Source organism: Corythoichthys intestinalis, chromosome 5, assembly GCF_030265065.1.
Source record: "Corythoichthys intestinalis isolate RoL2023-P3 chromosome 5, ASM3026506v1, whole genome shotgun sequence".
NCBI lineage: Eukaryota > Metazoa > Chordata > Actinopteri > Syngnathiformes > Syngnathidae > Corythoichthys > Corythoichthys intestinalis.
Genome location: NC_080399.1, coordinates 30273212 through 30298230, shown reverse-complemented (window position 1 = coordinate 30298230; position 25019 = coordinate 30273212). Strand labels below are relative to the sequence as shown.

The window sequence follows — 25019 nt, the reverse complement described above, 5'->3', positions numbered from 1 at the left end:
ATTAACTGGAACTCTCTGACGATTTCTTGATTCTGGTTTTGAATCAAGCGAGTCAAGGAGACCTCCAACTTCTGTATGGAGGATTTTATTTCATCCAAGTCTCCAGGTTTCAAATTCTTTGGAGCCATACTGGGAGTCGAGCTTGCTGGCCCTGAGCGCTTATCGGTTAAGATAAGAGAGTGCTTCAGGAGCTCAGAGTGCGTCTGTACACGGTGAAGTCTGAGCAGCGACTTCACCACTTTTCATCACTGTATGAATATTTGTAGCTCTAAATGTACTTGTCCATGCATCCCAAAAAACTAATCACGCATTTATCCATCTTACTAAATCATTCACTACCAAACATTATGCCACAAGCAATCCCCTTCTTTTAAGCGCCACAAAATATGGTCTTCAATGGCTACATGCTCATAGAACCCACGAAACATTAGATTCCCATCTTTCATCATTTAAAAAAAAATCTTTCTACTCTTTCTCGTTCTTTAGTTATGAGGAGTTGAACATCAGAAACCAAATTGTTTATAAATCTTTGGCAGTGAATGAGCTAATCATTTATCCAACTATCACCAATTTAGTGATTACATGCAACAATTCTTCTGTTCATTTATATAACTGATCCATTCCACCATTCATCCATCCATTTACGCACATAATGCATTGTAACATTAATCCATCTATAATTTATTATAGTGAACAATTCAAATGTCACTTAACACATGATCAGGAAAGGTTATAAAAAGGAAAGAATTACGGCAAGTACAATTGATTGCATTGGTAAATTAGTGTTGTAAGTTGATTAAATGGAACAACTACTAATTGACCTGTCGGGACAATAATTTGAGTCTTTACAGTCGGATCTGTTATCATGATAAGACGTTGGTCTGAATTTCGGGACATGACCTTATATCAATGCGATGAGTCAGGTGGGAATCAGTTGGGAGAGTCACACATTTTCATCACTCCTGAGTTCCACTGATGACAAGGATGACAAATGAAGCGACACATGTGACGGACACGCTCTCACAGGACCAGCTCTGGTCACACATCACATGACCGTAGAGTCCGTCGAGGGGGTGGGATGTCCCAGAAACACTTAGCCGTCTTCTTCAGTTGCCGTGGTCACCTATTGTCTTAGTCCCATTCTTTTTCTCACCACTACTCCTGGGCCGGTGCTGGTCACTTGTCCGCCTGCATCATGCACCTAACCATCAAAGAAGAGCACCTGGAGCTGGACCTGAAAGACCTAGGGGATGACAATTCGGCTTTTGGGGTGAGTGAACCTTGCAGCGTTCAAAATAGGGCCAAAAATTAATTCTTAGAATTCTTCGTCGAAGTTGTGGTGTATAACCTTACAATGTTACAGCAGTAAGCCGCTCTGGAATGTGGAATTCTCAACAAAGTGTGCTAAATGTCACTGGAATGTATTGCACTGTGCTTTACTTTTTTAGTATATACAGTAAAGACAATAAGGATTTCCATACTTTTTGACAATTTGTCATTACCTGATGGTACAATATTACATGGCTACATCTTATTATATTTCACTACAACACTATAATTTTTGGGTGTCAAACTCATTTTTGTTGTGGGCTTCATCATGGTTATGGTTTTCCCTCAGCGGGTAATCATGAGAGCGAACCTATATAAATTCGTAATCGCCTCAAATAATATACAGTGGGGCAAATCAGTTTTTAGTCAAACACTAATTGTGCGAGTTGTCCCACTTGAAAATATTACAGAGGCCTGTAATTGTCAACATGGGTAAACCTCAACCATGAGAGACAGAATGTGAAAAAAAAAAAACAACAGAAAATCAAATTGTTTGATTTTTAAAGAATTACTTGCAAATCATGGTGGAAAGTAAGTATTTGGTCATTACCAAAAGTTCATCTCAATACTTTGTTGTGTACCCTTTGTTGGCAATAACGGAGGCCAAACGTTTTCTGTAACTCTTCACAAGCTTTTCTCACACTGTTGCTGGTATTTTGGCCCATTCCTCCATGCCGATCTCCTCTAGAGCAGTGATGTTTTGGGGCTGTCGTTGAGCAACAAGGACTTTCAACTCCCTCCACAGATTTTCTATGGGGTTGAGATCTGGAGACTGGCTAGGTCACTCCAGGACCTTCAAATGCTTCTTACGAAGCCACGACTTTTTTGCCCTGACTGTGTGTTTGGCATCATTGTCATGCTGAAAGACCCAGCCAAGTCTCATCTTCACTGCCATTGCTGATGGAAGGAGATTTTCACTCAAAATCTCTCAATACATGGCCCCATTCATTCTTTCCTTTACACAGATCAGTCGTCCTGGTCCCTTTGCAGAAAAACAGCCCCAAAGCATGATGTCTCCACCCCCGTGCTTCACAGTGGGTATGATGTTCTTGGGATGCAATTCAGTATTCTTTCTCCTCCAAACACAAAAACCTGTGTTTCTGCCAAAAAGTTCTATTTTGGTTTTCATCTGACCATAACACATTCTCCCAGTCCTCTTCTGGATCATCCAAATGCTCTCTCGTGAACCGCAGAAGGGCCTGGATATGTATTGTCTTCAGCACGGGGACACGTCTGGCAGTGCAGGATTTGAGTCCCTGGCAGCGCATTGTGTTACTGATAGTATCCTTTGTTACTGAGGTCCCAGCTCTCTGTAGGTCATTCACTAGGTCCCCCCGTGTGGTTCTGGGATTTTTGCTCACCATTCTTGTTATCATTCTGACGCCACAGGGTGAGAACTTGCATGGAGCCCCAGATCGAGGGAGATTATCAGTGGTCTTGTATGTCTTCCATTTTCTAATAATTGCTCCCACAGTTGATTTCTTTACTCCAAGCGAAGAATGAAGTATTACAGAAAACGTTTGGCCTCCGTTATTGCCAACAAAGGCTATATAACAAAGTATTGAGATGAACTTCTGGTATTGACCAAATACTTATTTTCCACCATGATTTGCAAATAAATTCTTTAAAAATCAAACAATGTGATTTTCTGTTGTTTTTTTCCCCCCCACATTCTGTCTACCAATGTTGACAATTACAGGCCTCTCTAATCTTTTCAAGTAGGAGAACTCGCACAATTGGTGGTTGGCTAAATACTTATTATCCCCACTGTATATATGATGGCAGTTTGTAAACCTTGGTATATTAACAGGGAGCATGAAGTTGATGCATGTGATTTGCTTTCATGGGCCACACAAAAAATGTTGGGATGGATTCTGTCCTCAGGCCTTCAATTGATTTTTTTTTTTATCTTAACCTACACTATGAACTTGATCAATAACCGGAAATCATTTTGGTTTCAATGACTCGAAATCTACAGGATATGTTTTGATCCCTGGTAATTGACACATTTCCCTTAATTGTGTGCCACAAACCAGAAGGGCTTACTGCCTGAGTACATTGAACATGTTATTCATTTGTAATTTTCAGACATTTTCTTTTTACAGTACAGCTTATGTGGTCATGAAAGAAATTAATTTCAGATTTCACGTCGCTAAGGTCAAAGGTCTGTCAGGGCTAAATTTTTACAAAAAAAAGATGTCACTCGGGTCAAGTTGTAGTCTGTCTTCACAGCGAACACCTTTTGTAGTTTCATGTTGTCCCTCCATAAAAGACACATACATCCAAATTTATCAGGTCAAATCTTTAGAAGGAATTCAATATTTCAAAAATTTTAGGAAAAAACTGCAGCCAGGAAATTATTGAATTAAAATGTATCACAGGGCTTGTCCTCTACAGATTTTTACTCATTACAAACTTGACTATAATTGTGCGACACAAAGTTAAATACATTTGTTTTTTTAAATTATACCTGTTAACTTTTACTGAACATGAAAGTGAACAAAAGCACTAAGAAAAAAAAATGAAACTCATAGATAAAGGTTTGTGTACAAGCTAGTAATCGTAGTGGTTTTTAATTCGGCTAAGAGGTGTACACAGCTGAACGCCAGCAGGACCTCTGCTGACCACCACAGTTAACGTGTGGTTGGGGTTTTGACAAAATAAACAACACGATGTGAAAATGTTACACAATTACAACTTCTATTCATTTTTTGACTAATAACTTACACAGTACGTTATTCATCCCGTAATGTTTTTTTTTTTTTTTTTTTTTTACCAAAATAAGCACATTTCCTGGAGCTTTCACAATATTACAGTAGAAGATACACCCAGAAGTTCAACTTTTGTACCCTTGACATTTTTATTACATGAAAAATGTATCAAGAGTTACATTGGAGTCAAATTAAAATGATTGCTATTTGAGATGGTAATATCATTAATAGTCCTTTACAGAGTTTGCGCTTATTTTACTAATATCGTTTTTAATGCATTTTTTTCCTGTATGTGTGCATGATTTGTGGGTGGACCTATTGAGTATGTAAATATCTACAGTGGTACATCTACTTACGAAATTAATTGGTTCAAGTAGTAGTTTCTTAACTTGAAAATTCTGTAAGTAGAGACACATTTTTGATGTAAATGCCCTAATCTGTTCCAAGACACCCAAAATTTACACATACATTTTTTATCATGGATAAAAATGCATCAAAACAAATAACAAATACATGTTTATATTTGTAACATTATGTTTATTGGACAATAAACATAATGTTTATTGTCCACATGTTTATTGGACAATAAACATAAAATCTGAGTGGTGCATAATGTAAAAAAGAGTAAAGAATAAAAGTTAATTTACTCATGTAAAGCTGTCAGAACATGAGGGGCGAATGAAGTGGACGCTGGGATACACACATACACATATGGTGGAAAACACTTAGGTGACTTGATGTTCCACTCTGAGACCCCCAATTTGGCCAAATTTCAAAATTGTCCGATATGCATGTGTGATACATAATTGGAAAGCTTAAAATCTCAATTTTCTGGGGGAAGAAAAATTTTGAACAGGAGGGCATTTTAAAAAAACAACATTTTTTTAAACAGCAAAACCCTATCTGGAGGTGAGAGCACGCGAGAGCAGAATTACAGACGCTATGACTTTAACGAGATATTATCGCGTACTTACCTTCTTTTGATCCAAAAACTCCATGTAGCATGTATCACTGAGTGTGAAGCCACAGCTGTGAATGGCCACAGCTGGATTTTGGGGGGATTTTATGGCTGAAACATGGTCATATAACAAGGGTCGCGATGCAGAAATCGCAGACATCAAAGAGTGGTCGAGATTTTTTCATATATTTACCCTTCTAAACGTTTTTTTTCTTTTTTTTTTCTCTCGATTTTTCTTTGTTTGGATCGATTATCATCTAACATACCGGAGAAAATGCGACAGTAACAAAAAAAATACAATTAAGTGATAGTAATGCGGTAGATATCCGTGACTTTTTTACAGACACCATTTTTTTTTTAATTGTGACGTAATTTATTTAAAAGTTTAAAATTTGCGAGTGAATAATTTTTTAAAGTCGTTTATTTTTTTTAACAAAATATTAGACATCAATGATTCTAAGCTAAAAATGAGAGACATTTTGAAGAATATAATTAATTACCTTGGGTTTATGGCTGGGTTGAAACAAAAGCATTTGCGCGACGTCTATAAACGGGGGTTTCGAAGGTAAAACGGACAAATTAAAAATAGTTCGGGGGCTTAGTGCGCCATGAATCTGCTATGGCAGCATATAGACATATTGTTCTATCGAACACAAAAGTTGTTTTGGTTTAAAATACGGCAGTTTTCTTTAAAGACGAGTGCAAGAGCAAAAACTGCTTTTTCAGTTTTGTCTGTGTTTTCTGCCATATACATACAGCTAAGGCCCCTCTTAGCCAATTGAAAGCCAGGAATGCTAGGCAATAGCCAATGGAAGAGCAGCTAAGTAAGCAAGTAAGTAAGTATGTTACGTTCAGTAAACTCCAGCCATACTGTATTTTATTAGGTAGAAGTACCACTACATAGGATTTTTGAAGGTTGGTTTTGAGTAGCAATTTTATTTGATTTCCAAAGCTCATTCATTGAAATTCTAAACATGGAATTTGGTGAAATAAGCCCTGGTCTACAACAACAGCAAGGCTGATGTTGATATATTTAATATTTTGAAGGGATGAAAACAGAAAAAGTGAGAAAGTGAAATTGTTCAATTTTTGCTTGTGTTTTGTAGTTTTCAGTTTGAATGTACTATTAATACCACTACTGTACTCACCGGCCACTTTATTAGGTACACCTGTCCAACTGCTCGTTAACACTTAATTTCTAATCAGCCAATCACATGGCGGCAACTCAGTGCATATAGGCATGTAGACATGGTTTAAGACAATCTCCTGCAGTTCAAACCGAGCATCAGTATGGGGAAGAAAGGTGATTTGAGTGACTTTGAACGTGGCATGGTTGTTGGTGCCAGAAGGGCTGGTCTGAGTATTTTCAGAAACTGCTGATCTACTGGGATTTTCACGCACAACCATCTCTATAGAGTTTACAGAGAATGGTGCGAAAAAGAAAAAATGTCCAGTGAGGGGCAGTTCTGTGGGCGGAAATGCCTTGTTGATACCAGAGGTCAGAGGAGAATGGCCAGACTGGTTCGAGCTGGTAGAAAGGCAACAGTGACTCAAATAACCACCCGTTACAACCAAGGTAGGCAGAAGAGCTTCTCTGAACGCACAGTACGTCAAACTTTGAGGCAGATGGGCTACAGCAGCAGAAGACCATGCCGGGTGCCACTCCTTTCAGCTAAGAACAGGAAACTGAGGCTACAATTTGCACAAGCTCAATGAAATTGGACAATAGAAGATTGGAAAAATGTTGCCTGGTCTGATGAATCTCGATTTCTGCTGCGACATTCGAATGGTAGGGTCAGAATTTGGCGTCAGCAACATGAAAGCATGGATCCATCCTGCCTTGTATCAACGGTTCAGCCAGGTGGTGGTGTAATGGTGTGGGGAATATTTTCTTGGCACTCTTTGGGCCCCTTGGTACCAATTGAGCATCGTTGGAACGCCACAACCTACCTGAGTATTGTTGCTGACGATGTTCATCCCTTTATGACCACAATGAACCCAACTTCTGATGGCTACTTTCAGCAGGATAATGCGCCATGTCATAAAGCTGGAATAATCTCAGACTGGTTTCTTGAATATGACAATGAGTTCACTGTACTCAAATGGCCTCCAGAGTCACCAGATTTCAATCCAATAGAGCATCTTTGGGATGTGGTGGAACGGGAGATTCGCATCATGGATGTGCAACCGACAAATCTGCACCAACTGTGTGATGCCATCATGTCAATATGGACCAAACTCTCTGAGGAATGCTTCCAGCACCTTGTTGAATCTATGCCATGAAGAATTGAGGCAGTTCTGAAGGCAAAAGGGGGTCCAACCCGTTACTAGCATGGTGTACCTAATAAAGTGGCCGGTGAGTGTATATCCAGTAGCAATCATTTCATTGCATTTCACTGTAATGTTTATACCTTTTCTATGTCCAAACACATCAAAGGGAAAAAATGAAGCACTGGGTGTAAGCTGTGTTTATTATAAATAGACCCCCCCAAAAATAAATAGATGAATAAATCAAATGAATAACAATTCAAGAAGCCAAAGAAGAAACAGTCTTTAATATCGGAGCAGTCATTTTTTTTTTTTTTTTTTTAGGAATCTTGCAAAGATGAACTTGACTGCTTGTTAGCACATTGAACAATATAAAACAACAACATTATAATGCTGCTGCTAAGGCCAGTTTCTCTCAGTAGATCTACAAAAATTGAGAACTTGTTTGCGTCAAATTGGAATTACGCATAATGGATATAGAGCAACTCTATACTGTATTAATGCCTAGTTATTGAATGACTATGTCTACAATTTTGCCTGCAAACATGTATTTGGAATCATCAGATAAAGGAAAGGCTTTTATCACAGTATAAAAAACATGGGTGGAAACGTGTTGACTTTATATTATGTGATCTGTAATTTGGTGAGGATTTGTCTGGTCACATTCTGACTTGAGCACCACATTTACAGTATGTCCCGAAAGCGATTAAAGAAATGATTACTTAGATAATACTACTTTTGTTTTGTTCCAGCATCTGTTCCATCCACTCTACACACTACATATCCTGTTCGGGCTCGCAGAGCGCTGGGTCTATTCCAGTTGACGTAGCCTGTTATTTTACAAGGCGTATATAGCTACCTGCACCATTAGTGGCCCAACCTACAGTGGAATGAAAAAGTATCTGAACCTTTTGGAATTTATCAGATTTCTGCATAAAATCAACATAAAATGTGATCTGATCTTTGTCGATATCACACAGATGAAAAAACAGTGTCTGCTCTAACTCAAACCACCCAAACATTTATAGGTTTTCATATTTAGGGCCATGATGCTCATCAGACAATGCTTCTCATTAAGACAATTCTTACCAGGTGTGTGTTTTATAGTGGACAGGGCAGCTTTAAACCACTCATCAGTGATTGGGAAAACACCTCACTTAAATTTTTTTTTTTTTTTTGGGTTTCAATTGCTCTTTAAGTCTCCATAGGCAGAGGGTTCACTTATTTTTCCCCTTCTGTCATTGTTTGCATGCTATCCTCATTAAAATATGAAAACCTGTAAACGTTTGGGTGGTTTTAGTTAAAGCAGATGCTGTTATTTCATCTGTCTGTTTTTGACAAAGATAAGATCACATTTGATGGTGATTTTATGCAAAAATGTATGAAATTCCAAAAGGTTCAGATATTTTTTCATACCACTGTATGTCACACATTAAAAGGGGTTAACGCTTTCAGTGACTTTTAAAGGGCAAAACTGGTTCTATTGTCACTGACATGATGGAGGGGTTCTTAAGATTTTCTGTGAGCTTGTGACGCACATGATGTTACATGGTAAATAATCACGCTAAAAACCACATTGGACACACTAGTAGGCTGACAGGCAAGTATTTAAGGTTCATTCTGCTGGAATTTAGGCCACGTAATTGCTGTTACTCTTTCAGATTATTTTCCCCCCCTGACAATTCACACACAAAATGTGTCTCACGTACCTTAATGTTTTTATTAATTAGATTTGTTTTGTTTATTAAAAAAAAACAAAAAACAAAACAAACAAAAAACAGTATACAACAGTATACATCTAGTTTAATTTTCACAAAGCAGTTTGTGTTAGCAGATAAAATGAATTATACAGTGAAAAGTTGATAACTGATACCACAGGATATTGGCCATGCAATATGACAAGACAAAAAGATAAGTCGTGTTTCTTATACTTTCAAAACAAACAATATGATGACAATCAATCTCTTTTTTAGGGGTATAACAGAGGGGTAAACTATGTTTGCACAGTAAAGTGGAAAAAAAAACAACCCCATTTTTGGAGATAGAATACATTTGTTCAATGCGCAGCACTGCTGTACAGGCGGACTACCAGAAGATGGCCACATATAGCCATGAATGGCCAAAATATGATGCCAGATACTCGGACAAATGCAAGTGATTCTGTCTACTGAACTTTCCTCGAGACTCCTTCATCATGTTGCTTAAAATACAAAATGGAATAAGGAGTACAGAAGACTGATAAATAAATTAAATTTTCGCCTCAATTGTGCAGTTTTCCTAGATTCTAGTACTTGGAACATCATTTTTACAGTTGGAAGTTTTGTTTTCTTTTAAAACAAATATACAAATTCATTCATTTTCCATGCCGCTTATTCCTCACGAGGGTCGCGGAGGTGCTGGAGCCTATCCCAGCTAACAACGGGCAGTAGGCAGGGGACACCCTGAACTGGTTGCCAGCCAATCGCAGGGCACAAGGAGACACACAACCATTCACGCACACACTCATACCTACGGACAATTTAGAGTGTTCAATCAGCCTACCATGCATGTTTTTGGGATGTGGGAGGAAACCGGAGTTCCCGGAGGAAACCCACGCAGGCACGGGGAGAACATGCAAACTCCACACAGGAAGGCCGAAGCCCGGGATTGAACCCTTGATCTCAGAACTGTGAGGCAGATGTGCTAACCACTCAGCCACCGTGCCGCTAATATACAAATTTATCTTAAAAAAAAAAAAAAAAAAAAAAAAAAATTTGTGGCATTCATTTATTTTTAAGATAATTTTTTTTTTTTTTTTTTTTTTTTTTTTTTTAAATTTATCTTAAAAATAAATGAATGCCACAAAAGTAATCTTTCTTCTGGCACATCATAGAACAGGACATGAACTCATTTTTCTTAGTTATTCTCAAACTATCAAAGTCAAACTTTTTTCCTCCTCAAACTTACATTTACAATCCATTTTGAATGCTGTACTTCTTTATTATTAATTTGTGTAGTTTTTTTTTCTCTATTTTTATTACAAAAGAAAAAAAATGACTGCCCGTTGACTCATCCTTTATTCAGTTTCCCTTCTCAAAGGGTCAAAATGTTTTACCTTCAAGCATGAAAAACTCGAACAGGTCCAATATTTATTTAATGTTTTGTTTGTGATTATTTATTGTTTGGCAATGTTTTTCTTGTTCAGGCTAGTCAAACATTCTAACGGGTGCTAGTCAAACACTCTTACACACGCACATCAAATGATCATATATAGTCAAGGGCGTAGGTTGGGTCTCTACATTGGTAGGGATAATACCAGTATAACAGCATAACCTGCATGTACACTTTTTTTTTTGCTGGGGATGGGGCATTAATAAGACCAAACAGATTATTGAACGGGGGTCAGGGCTACATTTCTCACAAATATGAATCCAATTAAATGACAGGCAAGGCAAGGCAAGGCAAGGCAAGGCAAAATGATTTATATAGCACAATTCAACACAAGGCAATTCAAAGTGCGTCACATCACATGAAGATCATAAAAATCTTAAAATCATAAAAAGACAATCGAAATAGGAAATAAAATTATACATAAAAATCGCATTTAATCACAAATAGAATAAAAAAATAAAACAAATACTACTACTACTACTGCTAATAGTTGAAATAAGCAATGGAGATAAGAATAGAAAGCAAATAGAATGAAATATATTGACAGTTATGGATATGCAGTGCTAAACAAAAGCGTTTTTAGCCCTGATTTAAAGGAACTAACAGTTTGAGCATACTTCAGACCTTCAGGTAACTTGTTCCAGAGGTGAGGAACATAATAACTAAATGCTGCCTCACCCTGCTTGGCTCTTGTTCTTGGAACATACAGGAGACCGGTTCCAGACGGCCTTAGGGGTCTAGGTGTTTCATAGGAATCTAACAAATCAAGCATGTATTTTGGTCCAAGGCAATTAAGTGTTTTGTAGACGAGCAGTAATATTTTATAGTCTATACTTTGACTCACTGGAAGCCAGTGTAACGATTTCCAAACCGGTGTAATGTGGTCCAGTTTCCTTGTATTTGTGAGGCCAAATGTTCAATGCAAAATAAATCTGTATTGACTTGTTCAGGTGATAATGTTCTATTCAAACCTTTGATTTCAAAAACTACTAAAGAAACATTTTGAAGTGCAAGTCCCTTTGTTAAAAAACTTCTGGGGTACACTGAAGCACCCGTAGAATCAAACTAAAGTATTGTAATATAAAAAAACTAATGAAAAAAAATCGGAGATAACAAAGGACCGATCAACATCTGAAACATACTAGACTACCCAAGACTCAAAACAAAGAACTCATGAAATTCTGATGTGTGATTTCATTTCATAGATTTTTTTTTTCATGTCAGTTCATGTTCATGTCAGTGTCCCCCTGAAGCGAACCCATTCTTGAGTAGCTCCCCAGTTTTAATAAAGGGACTTGCACTCTGAAGCTACTGCTTTGCATTACTGTAATGGAAATAATGCAAACAATGATCCAAACGGGGGACGGCCAGCTTGACTTCGTTGTTCCTTGTGGGGACTGGCCTGACCGCAGTAGTTTTGCAGGTTGGCGAGTTCACACAGTTTAATGTTATGTTAACTCGGATGCAGGTCGGACAGAATTAATGGTGTTTCCCCCACATCCAAAACATTGACGTCTTTTTTGATTACTTACAGTGGCTGCTGCTTGCTGAAAAACACTTCTAATATCCCTCCTCTTCGAAGGGGGTGGCTTGTTATCGACATGAATGTGTGGCTTCCAGTCATTGGCCAGTCAAACATGCATTTTGTAACGGGAAGTAAAGGGAGCAGGCTTCCTCTTGTGCACTTTTATTAAAAAAAAAAAAAAAAAAATCCTCCTTGGGCTCACAGCGGTCCGCACACACACAGTCGCAGATGAATTCCAACAAAAAAGTCATTCAATATAAACAAAGCAGCGCCACCGTGGTGGATGTTGGGAGGAACATCATTTACAGAGGTGACCGTTGCACATGTTTGAGGAAAAAACAAAATGGACCGGCACATTCTGCAAATGAAAAGGGATAAATGTAAGTCTGAACATAATGAAAATAATTCACGTAATACTGGTAGGGTGTATTCGATCCTCACAACATATGGGAAGACAATCTAAATTACCTATATAACTGAACTCATCATATAATACAAATAAGGTTGCTTAAAAGTTGGTGGGTACAATTTGAGCATCCTGAAAAGTTGGTTGTGTTGTGTCCCTACAACCCCCATGCACTATGTATATAGTAGTAGTAGTATAGTTATGTGCACAAACATGAACCATTCAAATGCTCTTATACACACTACTGAAACACATACATAAACACATATGAAAAATATTTTCTTCAGGATATTAATGATGAAATTATTTACTCCGGGTATCCTACTTTTTAAAATTTTGGGCCAGTATGCTTTTATTCTATATTCATCCCCCGTTACTCAGCATCATTTATTCATTTTTATTTTCATTCCGTGCTCTTAGTCGCTGATGGTGTGTGGTGGTAGTACATTCGCCTGACCGGTGGCGGAAACGTAGGATCCATTCCCACTCAGTGGCAGCATGATTGTGAGTGCAAATAGCTGTCTGGTGATGAGTTTAGAGTGTAAAACGGCTTTCGCCTGAAGTCACCTGGAATAGGCTCCAACAACCAGCGATCCTGACAAGGATAAGTTGTGTTAATAATTGGATTGATGGATGGATTCTTTGCTCTTTCAATAAAGATTCTTGTCAGTAAGAAAAGGACATCATGCAGGCAGAGGAGCTTGACTGATGCAAATATGTGTATGTTTACAATACGGGTGCACAAAAAGGTGACAAAAGATCACTGGCTAATGTGATAATACCAAAACATTTATGTAGAATTTTCAGAGATTTCTTTAAGTTATTTGTATGTACATATATCTGGTATTGATATACTGTACTTCCTCGGAAAAAAAAACAAACTTTTTTGCTTCGAGGAGTGCAGTATTTTAAACACAAACAGAATAATAACTCTCTTTAAAACCTCTCCAGTATTATAAAGTACACATATACACACTTAAAACTTGCTATATGTGTTATGTTAAGTATGCTTTGTTCTATAATGCGAATTTAAGATTTAATGAATGTAATTTACTTATATTCATGCTATATTGTACTTTTTAGTGAATAGACACATATATATGACAAGAAAAATGTTTTAAATTTGAGTTTATAAGAGCATTTAACTCGTGCATTTAATAGTGTTTGTGTAGTAAATATGAACGTTTTACTTGTGTGTATGAGAGCGTTTGATTAGTGTTTGAAGTAGGGCTGTCCCAAACGACTAATTTTCTCCCGATTAGTCAGCCGACTATTTTTACGATTAGTCGACTAATCTAATAATTAAAAAAAAAAAAATATATATATATATTTTGTTTTCGAATTTAGCAATGAAATTTTTGTTGACGCTTATCAATTCACAAAAAACATATTAGAACACTTACATTATTTATTAAAGTACAAATAAACACGTAAATAACAATAATAAATCACAAATAAACAATGAGTTCAAATGCTGATAGAATTAACTAGTGTAGCATCCCGATTGAAAAGATGGTCTCTTAAACTGATGGTTTACAACTTTTATTCCATCCTTGATGTAATCACATTGTAAAAGCTACGGTGCACACAAATAAAACAACACAATTAGAAATTAACGAAAACTTTTCACCTTTTTCCTTTTACACCTTATTTATATATCAATGAATTGCCTATATGAATTGCCTTTACCTTAATTTATTACCTTATCATTGACAATCCCTCCCTTAAGTGCAATCACTGTATATACTGTATATATTTATATATAATTTTCTATACCATAAAATAAACCATAACATGAAATAAACCTTTCAGTTAGCATTAAGAACAATACTAATAGCACTTATAGGCCCATTGTCAATGAAACATTATTATTTAGTAAGGCGACAGCACCCTCTGGTGTACAAAAAATGAAAAAACAAAAAAATTTACAAACTGGGTTACGGCGCTTGAGGTGTTTATTCACGGCCGACGCGCAGCCAAGCTTGGCATTGAAGAGACAGGACGGAAGAGTGTACGCTCCTTTGTTTCTTTGAAATAAGTCAATGTTTTGGACACTCTGGTGCGCTTTTTGGGCTTTGTGCCTCTTTCCCCGCTTGCATACAGAGCATCTGACATTCTGAACTTTCCGCGCATATATTTTTTTAACCCTTCATTAACCGTCGACGGGATGTTGTGCTCGTTGACGGATTTACGTCATCGATGACGTCGACTATGTCGACTAGTCGGGACAGCTCTAGTTTGAAGACAGTTTGACTTGTTTAAGAGCGTTTGAATAGTGACTGTGAGATCATTTGGCAGTGCGTACTTGAGTGAGTGAAGAGTGTTTACAAGCAAATTGGATTTCAGTGTTTTGTGTGTTTCACTCATGTGCACAACATTGTTTGATAGAGTTCATGAGGAACAAACAAAAAGTATTATGTGTAAGAGAGTTTGACTTGTGCGCAAAACCTAGTTCGACTACTGTCGTGTGTGTAGAAGGTAATCCTGCAATTTCCCCACTCACAGCAACTCATAGGTGTGTCTTGACCCTATTCAGTTCGACTTGTCTTTATGAAGGAGACCAGGGCAATTAGTACAGTTTACAGCTTACCTAAGACGACTGAGTCTGCAAGCAGACCCTTCTGGACTTGAGTGTTTGTTGGCACAAGAAGCAGATATGAATGTTATCGTTTGAAGTGTGCCCTAAAAAAGTCATGCCTTGATATTGGCTGTGAACTTTGAACTGGAAGCTCCGTATATATATTTGCCTTCCTTTGTTGTGACTGCTCACCTGCCGGTGTGAAGCATTCTGTGTAGATGATGCAACACGCCAGACAAGCTGTGCTAACGGTGAGGGCAAACTTGGATCTGACCAGTAGCTCACATGCGTACTCTGTAAGGACTGATGTTTAGGAGAATTGCGCTCTTATAGAAGAAAACAAGCTTGTTCCTATCCACTGCAGCAACTGATGAACACATCACAGCTTTTTTAAAGGCAAAATCTCAATGTAAGCTCTATTTTTAAAAAGCTGTACGCCGCCTGTTGTCCGTAGTTCGCTGGGATAAGCTCCTGCATCCCTGCGACGTTCCTAAGGAGAAGTGGTTCAGAGAATGAATGAAGGAATAAATGAATGAATGATGATTTCCCACCTGGCCAGCCAGTGGACCGTGGCGGCCAGCTGTATGACGGCAAGGTGACACTGAGCCAGGTCCCTAAATGTTATATCATTTACAGAGCGTACAAGATGATAAAAAAAAGTCTTAAATAGCAATATTATGTGAATTAGAATCATATTTTGAGATGATTCGACTACATACAACAATTTGGCAAAGCGCAGATGACGATTAATTAGTTTTTTAATCCGCCGTTTAGCCATGCCTACCATTAGGGCTCTTGCGTCCCCAACAGGATGATGACATCGGCAGGGTCATGGTTTCACCTGATTTAGAATTCACCCCATTGAGGAGGAATTATTTAAAACGGGGAAAATGCGACAAAGAGAGCCGCAAAATGTCATTGTTTCAGTCTCTCTACTCCAATATTTTTAAGGATATTCTTTTTATCGAAGTATTTTTCCCCAGTATTTGCTAAATAAATGGTATGGTCATGACAAATAACAGTCTTGTGCTGAATGGAATATGAATGGAATATGTCGACTTCACCTTTACTGTCGCACCTCCCGAATGATATTTTATGCCACCGTAGTTAGTCATGCTTTTGTCATTTCCCTGCCCCGGCTTCAGAAAATGTAAACAAATCAAGAGGCGTGACAGCAAGCCGACATGCTAACCCGAACCGAGTGACGTCTCAAAGTCTTACTTTCGCTCTTCGAAGCGAAAAATCACACAAAACTAGCCCGGATCATGTCACACGGCAGCGGGGTTGTTGATTGTCTTCGTCGATCAGCATCCCACCTGGCAGCGAGCAAGTTACGGCTCGTTTCCCTGCTACGGACAGGAGAGCTCGCTGGGGAAGCAGCTGGAGAGTACCACCAGACAAACCGGCCGACGTCAGAGGAGCGCGTAGCAGCTGCTACATGCTGAACACCAATATGGCGTAAAATAATGCTTTACTACACGGCGAAGACATAAACAGAGAGCAGCGTGCAGTTGTTGTGCAGCTAACATGGCAGGATGTGTCTGAGGAGAACTTTTCTACATGTTCGTACATGATCAAACGTAAGTAAATAGTCCTTTATTTAAAGAAAGTTAGTAGTGTTTATTTTGTAATCGCTGGATTCGCAGTCATTTTAAACACAAATTTGCAATTTCTGATGGGGTTGAAAATTTGACAGAACACCGGACACACGAAGCCGCCGGTCATCGGCTGAGTGGCATTCTCGGTAGACAATCAGCCACAAAATGCAAGCCACCTCCATATTAAAACGTGTGCCATGATCCCAGTATTTGAAGTAATACAAAATACGATGTTTACTCACTTCCTTGTAAGTCCAATGGTCCCACAGTAGTAGGGCTTGTTTTGGCCAATATCCGCGGTGAACGGGAACCTTTTGAAACCTAAAAAGGCTCACACGCCTCTCCCTGGTGCAGCACCAATTTTCTGCAGCCTTTTGGCTGGCGTGATGCAAAAAACAAACAAATTAATCCGCAAAATCAGCTGAATCTGCAGTCTATATGCATGCTATAAAGCAATGCTGTATTGTGAGATACTGACCCGGGTGCCGTCACATTCGCATTTTTGTCCTAAACCCGAGACGGAAGCCAGAAGTTACTCATTTTAATGGCGAGGGATTCAATAATTGAATATATAAAACGATCGTTTCCACACACATCCAAGTGGTCCATTTCATTAATCAGGAGCATAAAACACCACGTGAAATATGAAATAAACATGCTTTTTGGTGTCTTACGCACTTAAAGCCAGCAACTTCCATGACACTCTGAGATGTAAAGTAGGATTCAAATGCAGTTATAGGACTTGACCAAAATAATATTTCTTTTATCTGAATGTATTTTTTACTCAAATATAACTTGTAATATTGTATGAATACATTTTTTCCGGAAAAAAATTCTAAATCTATGTTGTATTTGTTTTAGATGGAGAAAAAAAGTCAGTTTTTGGGGAAAGTCGTCTTAACATTAAGAGAATGTAGTTTTTCTCGAAAAAAAAAAACATTTTAATTTTCCAAAAATGAGGAGAAAAATTTTTTTAATTTTTGTCTAATTCGGTGATCGTTTGCTTCTAATTTACTTCTCCTAAAGATACCCTATAAACAAGGTATTAGCTAAAATTGGGACAAGACGTCACTGAGACAAATGAGACCGATTTAAGAAAAGCAGATTTGAGCAATAAGAGAAACAGATGTGTCCTCTTTGTCTCATCTGACATCTGTTTCTCTACTCCTCAAGTATTGCTTATAAATAATAATAATAACATAATGCTAAAATGAGGACTCAAATGAGTCTCACACATTTAAATGAATGAACACCTTTCATGGGAGGGCAAGCTGTGATTATTCATATGTTGAATTTTTCTTAACGAAATGGTGACTGGACTGTGTTCCAAATTCCAAAGGTTTTTCTAAGTTATGCACCATCACTTGGTCAATACGGTGGTCACACAGTATGTAATTTTTGAGTGATAAGCGAGCCCCAGATACATCGCCGCTTGAGTGAAGTGAAAGAAAAACTCTAATCAATTAAGGTACTGGAATACCCTGGGATGTTGTCAAAGAGGGGTAAAGATGCTGTCCTGTGGAACGGAATGATCAGACGCACAAATACAACAACAGAAAACTCTTCACATTTCAATTAATTTTCAATTGATTTTAATGGAGAATATTGACTGAGTAAATTGAGTTACCCAATTTATTGTTTAGGTGTTTTTTTTCAAGGAAAAAATGCATTTTAAGTCTGTTTTTGGTAAAGAAGTCTAAATCTCATGTGATTAAGTCTTCAGCAATTTTAAAACAAGGGCTTTATATTTTTATTTTTTTAAAGGAAGTTACATTACAAAAAAGCAGTGCTTAGCTTCGATAGTTTTTTTCTCCTAGTAAAAAGTAGTAAGTAATGTTATAAATGATAATCTGGTATCAAATAATAAAAACGAAGTTGCGCCGCGCAAGTGGATATTGCTCAATTGTACTTTTTGTCACCATCTACTGTATACGTTCCACAATGATTCGCAACACATCTTCACCACCAGTCTTTGCAGCCAGCTTTTAGGTATCCTGCTGGAGATGGCACTTTGCCTCTGCCAACCAAAACAACACCATTTTTCTTTACATCCCAGAATCGCCGTTTTACCACAGTTCTCAGGTGTCATGAAAAAAATGTTCCCAAACTCATCAGCAATTTGAAAACAAACGAGTACCAAAAAACTTCACTGAACTCCATACTCAACTGCAGGTTTCATAGTAAAAAAAAAATGCTTGCTGGAAGGAGGACCGATATGTGGGAAAGTGAGACAGGACAATGTAGACATTTCCACTCTGGCTGTGTTCCAGATCCTGGGAGAGATATATTTTCACTGTTGGCCGTTACAGTCTGCGCGCAATGGGGGGCCAAGTGAGGGCACTGACGCAACAGCATCAACATGCAGGTGGTTTCAGATGTTCCGTTAATGTAAACACTGATGAAGTTGGATATAGATCAATTGGAAAAATATCCAAATAATAATTCAATAGATAAAGAGTTTGCCAGTTTGCAGATTTTCTCATCCGTTTTATGCTGAAATAACATTTTTGTTTTGTAGACCAAAGCTGCGTCGAATATTCAGTGTATCACAAAAGTGAATACACCCCTCGCATTTCTGCAGATATTTAAGTATATCTTTTCATGGGACAACACTGACAAAATGACACTTTGACACAATGAAAAGTAGTCTGTGTGCAGCTTATATAATAATTTATTTTCCCCTCAAAATAACTCAAAATATAGCCATTAATATCCAAACCCCTGGCAACAAAGGTGAGTACACCCCTTAGAAACTACATCCCTAAATGTTCAAATTGAGTACTGCATGTCATTTTCCCTCCAAAATGTCATGTGACTTGTTACAGGAGTGTTGCCAGCATTGCTGCAGAGATTGAAGATGTGGGGGTTCAGCCTGTTAGTGTTCAGACCATACGCCGCACTCTACATCAAAATGGTGTGCATGGCTGTCACCCCAGGAGGAATCCTCTTCTGAAGATGGTACACAAGAAAGCCCGCCCGTCTCATCAGACCACAGGACATGGTTCCAGTAATCCATGTGCTTTGTTGACATTTCTTCAGCAAACTGTTTGCTGGCTTTCTTGTGTACCGTCATCAGAAGAGGCTTCTTCCTGGGGTGACAGCCATGCACACCAATTTGATGTAGAATGCGGCGTATGGTCTGACCACTAACAGGCTGACCCCGCACCTCTTCAATCTCTGCAGCAATGCTGACAGCGCTCCTGTAACGAGTCACATGACATTTTGGACAGAAAATGACAAGCAATACTCAATTTGGACATTTAGGGATGTATGTAGTTTCTAAGCGGTGTACACACTTTTGTTGCCAGGGGTTTAGATATTAATGGCTATATTTTGAGTTATTTTGAGGGGAAAATAAATTATTATATAAGCTGCACACAGACTACTTTTCATTGTGTCAAAGTGTCATTTTCTCAGTGTTGTCCCATGAAAAGATATACTTAAATATCTGCAGAAATGTGAGGGGTGTACTCACTTTTGTGATACACTATATAACATTGCTGAGTGGAATATCTTCATTTGTTCAAGCTAAGGCTTTATCCAACACATTGGGTTGCATTTCTTGGTAATTATAAACAAAAAATGCATTGGCTTCACATTTGTTTTGAATAGAATTACCTGTGAACTGCTGTTTACACAATGTAGCAGGTTACAAAGTTTTTAAGCTGGTTGGTGTCAGAAATAAAACAAATCCCTGGAAAGAGGTTGTGGTTGAAAATAAATAATGTCATTGGTTTGCCTTTTAAGTGAAGGGACAGAAAATTGAGAAAAAGGGGAAATGCCCAGCCCTAGTGTGGCCAAAGCAGAGTGACTTGAATGGGCCAATGCCGAGGAAAGCGATCCGTCCCATGTGGCCGCTCTGAACAGGGAGTTGACCTCTTTGTGTTCTTAAGAGCGCCCCCTCTACCACTCCGTATCAGATGGCCCTTGGTCCTAATGGTCATAAATATGCCAACACTTACAATCCAGCAGTAGGTAAAAAGCAGAAGGATACAGTACATCGCACTTTGGCTAACAGGTTTTTCGAGACCATTTGTTCCTTCAGGTTCGTTCGTTTGGTACAAAAGTTTGTTGTAGGCCCAAATTGAGTGATTATGCCATATCATCTAATGCTCCCCACCCCTTAATCAGCCATGATTGTCTGACAGTTATAATCGTATTTCACTGCTATTTGTTTGTCAGTCTAAATTTGTGTTGCACATAGATAGAAACCTTATATGCATTATGCACAGGGGGAAGAGTGGGCTGGAACGGTCTGGAACACCATTCCGGAAGAGATGCGGCGCCGGAACGGGGCGGAACGGTGCTTTGATCATGAAAATATCACGCCAACTGTCAAAACTTGATGCTAATAACAACCTGCCTGACTGCCACACAGACGTATCTAAGAGGAAAACAATCTACTAATGTCAGATTTACAAAAACAAGCGTTAACAACGAGCATAATAAAGTGCTTAGGTAGCTTCATCCGTTTTCAAAAGACATTTATTATTGATCTATTCCATGGACGGCATGGAGCTCTCCGTAGCTGCAGCAGTTATCAAGTCTGACGAGATCAGGAACGAGGAGTCGCGTCGATGTGCGCATGGACTCAGTTGTCTGTTCAATTGACTGACATACTGACATGTGATCTGCATAGATAGTTGGCTCTGATAGGTTTAAATGCACATGTTTGTTGAAAAGCAGAACAAGAAAAAAATGAAGCTTGTTGAATTAATGCGATAAAAAAAGGGCAATGCAACAGAAAATTGATCAGATCCTTAAGAGAAATTAAAGAGTTGAAGAGGCTGATTAATTTAATTTAATTTAATTTAATTTTGTTTCATTCGATTGGTGGGGAGGTTCAGAACATCTTCCCTGTCAATGTGCACTTTGGACTTTTTTTTTCTAATTTATGTTAGGCTGATTATCTATTTCCTTATAATTTAAAACAGTCGATGTTTGTGTAATCTTCAAAATACGTATATTCCATTTCGCTGTGCATAATGTAAGTCATTTGTATTAGTGAATGTATGTTACTTATATCGTTAGTATTAAAAAAAAAAAAAAAAGGAAATGTTTACATTATCTTCCATTTTAATGTACATCCTATGTTCTTAAGTCGTTAAAATTAAAATTTCATTTAGATGTGATGAAATGAGTGAAAATAAAAAATTGTCATCCCAAATTAGTTTGGGGTAACTGCTGTTTTTCTGCAAAGGGACCAGATCTGTGTAAAGAAAAGAATGAATGGGGCCATGTATCGAGAGATTTTGAGTGAAAATCTCCTTCCATCAGCAAGGGCATTGAAGATGAGACTTGGCTGGGTCTTTCAGCATGACACTAGCCACATTTACATGCTGACTTTTATTCATACCGATTCAAATCATTCCAAATCATCAGCTGTTTACATGTCACTTCATCTATTCCGATCCAGCGTTTACATGTGACTGCCTTTATTCCGAAAGGACGTTTGACAACTGCCGTCTGATATGCGCAGATTAATCAAAACAAAGCGTCACGTTGCAAAACATGGAGATCGATCGTCAGATCAGCTGCTGTTTTAACTTTTCGAGTGGAAACAAAACTTCAGAATGATACGCCGTTCATTTAAAAAGTTGTGTGGGTGCGCTGTGCGTGTGCTTGGAAGCCATGTTGCAAGTGACGTTACTTACGTCACAGAGTGACGTCACCACGTCAGTACGGAGCATGTGCAGAAAGAACACAACCAGACACCATTCCTCTTCCCTGTTTACATGATATAATTTTACTTCTAATCGGTTTGGGAAAAGGAATGTTCCACCCCTGTGAATCGGAATGAAATTCCATTCGGTTTGGGCCTGTTCATTCCGAATGAGGTGTTTATATGGAACACATTTATTCGGTTTGAACAAATATTCCGATTGTAATTGGAATATTTGGCTCCATGTAAACGTGGCAAGTGATGCCAAACACACGGTCAGAGCAAAAAAGTAGTGGCTTCGTAAGAAGCATTTCAAGATCCTGGAGTGGCCTAGCCAGTCTCCAGATCTCAACCCCATAGAAAATCTGTGGAGGGAGTTGAAAGTCCGTGTTGCCCAACGACAGCCCAAAACATCACTGCTGTAGAGGAGATCTGCATGGAGGAATGGGCAAAAATACCAGCGACAGTGTGTGAAAAGTTGTGTGAAGAGTTACAGAAAACGTTTGGCCTCCGTTATTGCCAACAAAGGGTACATAACAAAGTAGTGAGATGAATCTGATACCCAGGACTTGAATTTATTTATTCATCTTTGTTGCTTCGTTTGCTGTTTCTGATTGTGTATCATATTGCCTCTGCAAAGCCCTTTGAGACAACATTTTTGTGATCCAAGGCTGTACAAATAAATTGAATTGAATTGAAAACTGAACCTTTGGTATTGACCAAATACTTATTTTCCACCATGACTTGCAAGTAAATTCTTTAAAAATCAAACAATGTGATTTTCTTTTTTTTTTCCACATTCTGTCTCTCATGGTTGAGGTTTACCCATGCTGACAATTATAGGCCTCTCTAATATTTTCAAGTGGGAGAACTTGCACAATTAGTGGTTCACTAAATACTTATTTGCCTCAATGTATGTGTTATACTGTAGGTATAACTGTGCCTAAATCAGTTTTCTCTGCATTTCAGTGGGTTTAGGAGGTTTGACAAAAAAAAAAAACAAAAAAAAAATTCTGGCTACGTGGCGACATTAATTTCAGGGAGTTCCGGCAAGATATTCTAGCCACTTTCACCCCTGTTTAAGAATTGAATAAATTGGTCTCTGTACAGAAAGATAAAGCAAAATTGAAGCAAAATTTGATTTTTTTTTCTCACCCAAGACCTAAATTTCTTCTGTTTTGCCTTTGTTTGCTTAAGAGTATGTATATTGTTCAAACTTTTCTTTGCCATAAATCACATTTTACTACAACAAAATAAAATGCAGGAACCTTGTTTAACCTTGTCTGGCAAAGGAGGAGCAGTACAGAGAAATGTATTGATGTTTTCAATGAAATTTAAAGATGCCTGTTTAATGGTGTGAAGGAGTCAGTGGTGTTAACACCTACAGTACATGTGCTGAATCATTTGGTGCAGATTCGCAAGATGAGGATTTTCATGATGTCAGAGTGTCTGTGGGCAGATCAGTTCAGATGTTTGGCTTGGGCAGTTTCAACGCTTTGTATATGCTTTTGTGGTGGTCTCCTTCGGAGTTTTTCAGGTTTCTAATCCAGACCACAGGCAGTTAAGGGTGGACACACCCTTATCATTTACCACAATGTCTTGTTAAACCCGAGCGTGAACTAGATGCTTCGTTGTGACATAAAGGGGAACAAAAATGAGACAACAAAAGCTGCCGAGTTCAAAGTGACAACTAAGGATCTTTTGTTGCTATTTCTTGCAGCACTGTGTTGGTGGTGTGTCAGGCAATCGGGCGTCATGCTATTCAATGACAAGGTTCGGTATCAAAGTGCCTTTGTGTGAGGCAAAAAAGTGCCGACGCTGTATATTAAAAAAAAATACTGCATAAATTGGTTTTGACGTTTGACATGAAACTCAAGTATGTGACTGTCAATTGATTCACAGTTGGAAGCAGCGGTCAAGCAGTGTCCATCGTTAAGGGAGTAGAACATGAAGGCAGTGTTAAAAGAAGACTGAAAGTATCGAAAGAATAGCATCAACATTGTCACTTTTTACAGACTGACACCCTTTCAATCGTCACTCATGTTATTGCTTTAGGGGTGAATGCACAACCTTTTTGTATTTTTTAGTTATTGCTCTGTTTTTCATGGACAGATCACAGTGTAATTTGGTAGGTATATTCTATACATATATACACATCGATCTTCGGAGCCCGATTTGTGTTTTTTTTTTTTTTTTTTTTTTTGTATCATGGCTGATTAATTTATCGCGGACTCTTTATTGCTTGTAGGTTAGGAGTTCATACAATATATATATATGACGGAAAACACTCAGGTGACTTGAAGTTCCGCTCTGAGACCCCCAATTTGGCCACATTTCAAAATTTTCTCATATGCCTGTGTGATACATCATTGGAAAGCTTAAAATCTCAATTTTATGGGGGAAGAAAAAATTTGAACAGGAGGGCATTTAAATCTTTTTTTTTTTTTTTTTTAAACAGCAAAACTCTATCTGGAGGTGAGAGCACGCGAGAGCAGAATTACAAACGCCATGACTTTAATGAGATATTATCGCATACTTTCCTCTTTTCGATCCCAAAAACTCCATGTCACATGTATCACTGAGTGTCAACACAGCTGTGAATGGCCACAGCTGGATTTTTTGGGGGACCCTATAGGAAACACATGATAATATAACAAGGGTTGCGATGCAGAGATCGCAGACATCAAGGAGTGGTCGAGATTTTCATTTTCATATATTTACCCTTTTAAACATTTTTTTTTCAATTTTTCTTTGTCTGGATTGATTATTTATCATCTAAACTATTGGGGAAAATGCGGCAGTATCAACAAAATACAATTTAGCGATAGTTAAGA

The 25019-nt window shown here is 38.2% G+C and overlaps 1 protein-coding gene across 2 annotated transcripts in view; it reads left to right on the top strand.

Annotated features, from left to right (window-relative positions):
* si:dkey-106n21.1 (solute carrier family 23 member 1) overlaps positions 1 to 25019 on the top strand; it is a 147745-nt gene that overhangs the window by 29204 nt on the left and 93522 nt on the right. Inside the window, exon 1 of one of the 2 annotated variants that reach the window (XM_057837444.1) lies at positions 1123 to 1270. The exons of the other annotated variant lie outside the window; for it this stretch is intronic. Coding sequence (XP_057693427.1) covers positions 1196 to 1270 — 75 coding nt within the window. The 5' untranslated portion in view covers positions 1123 to 1195. Of the gene's footprint in view, positions 1 to 1122; positions 1271 to 25019 lie in introns of those variants that run through there. 2 annotated transcript variants of the gene reach the window in all.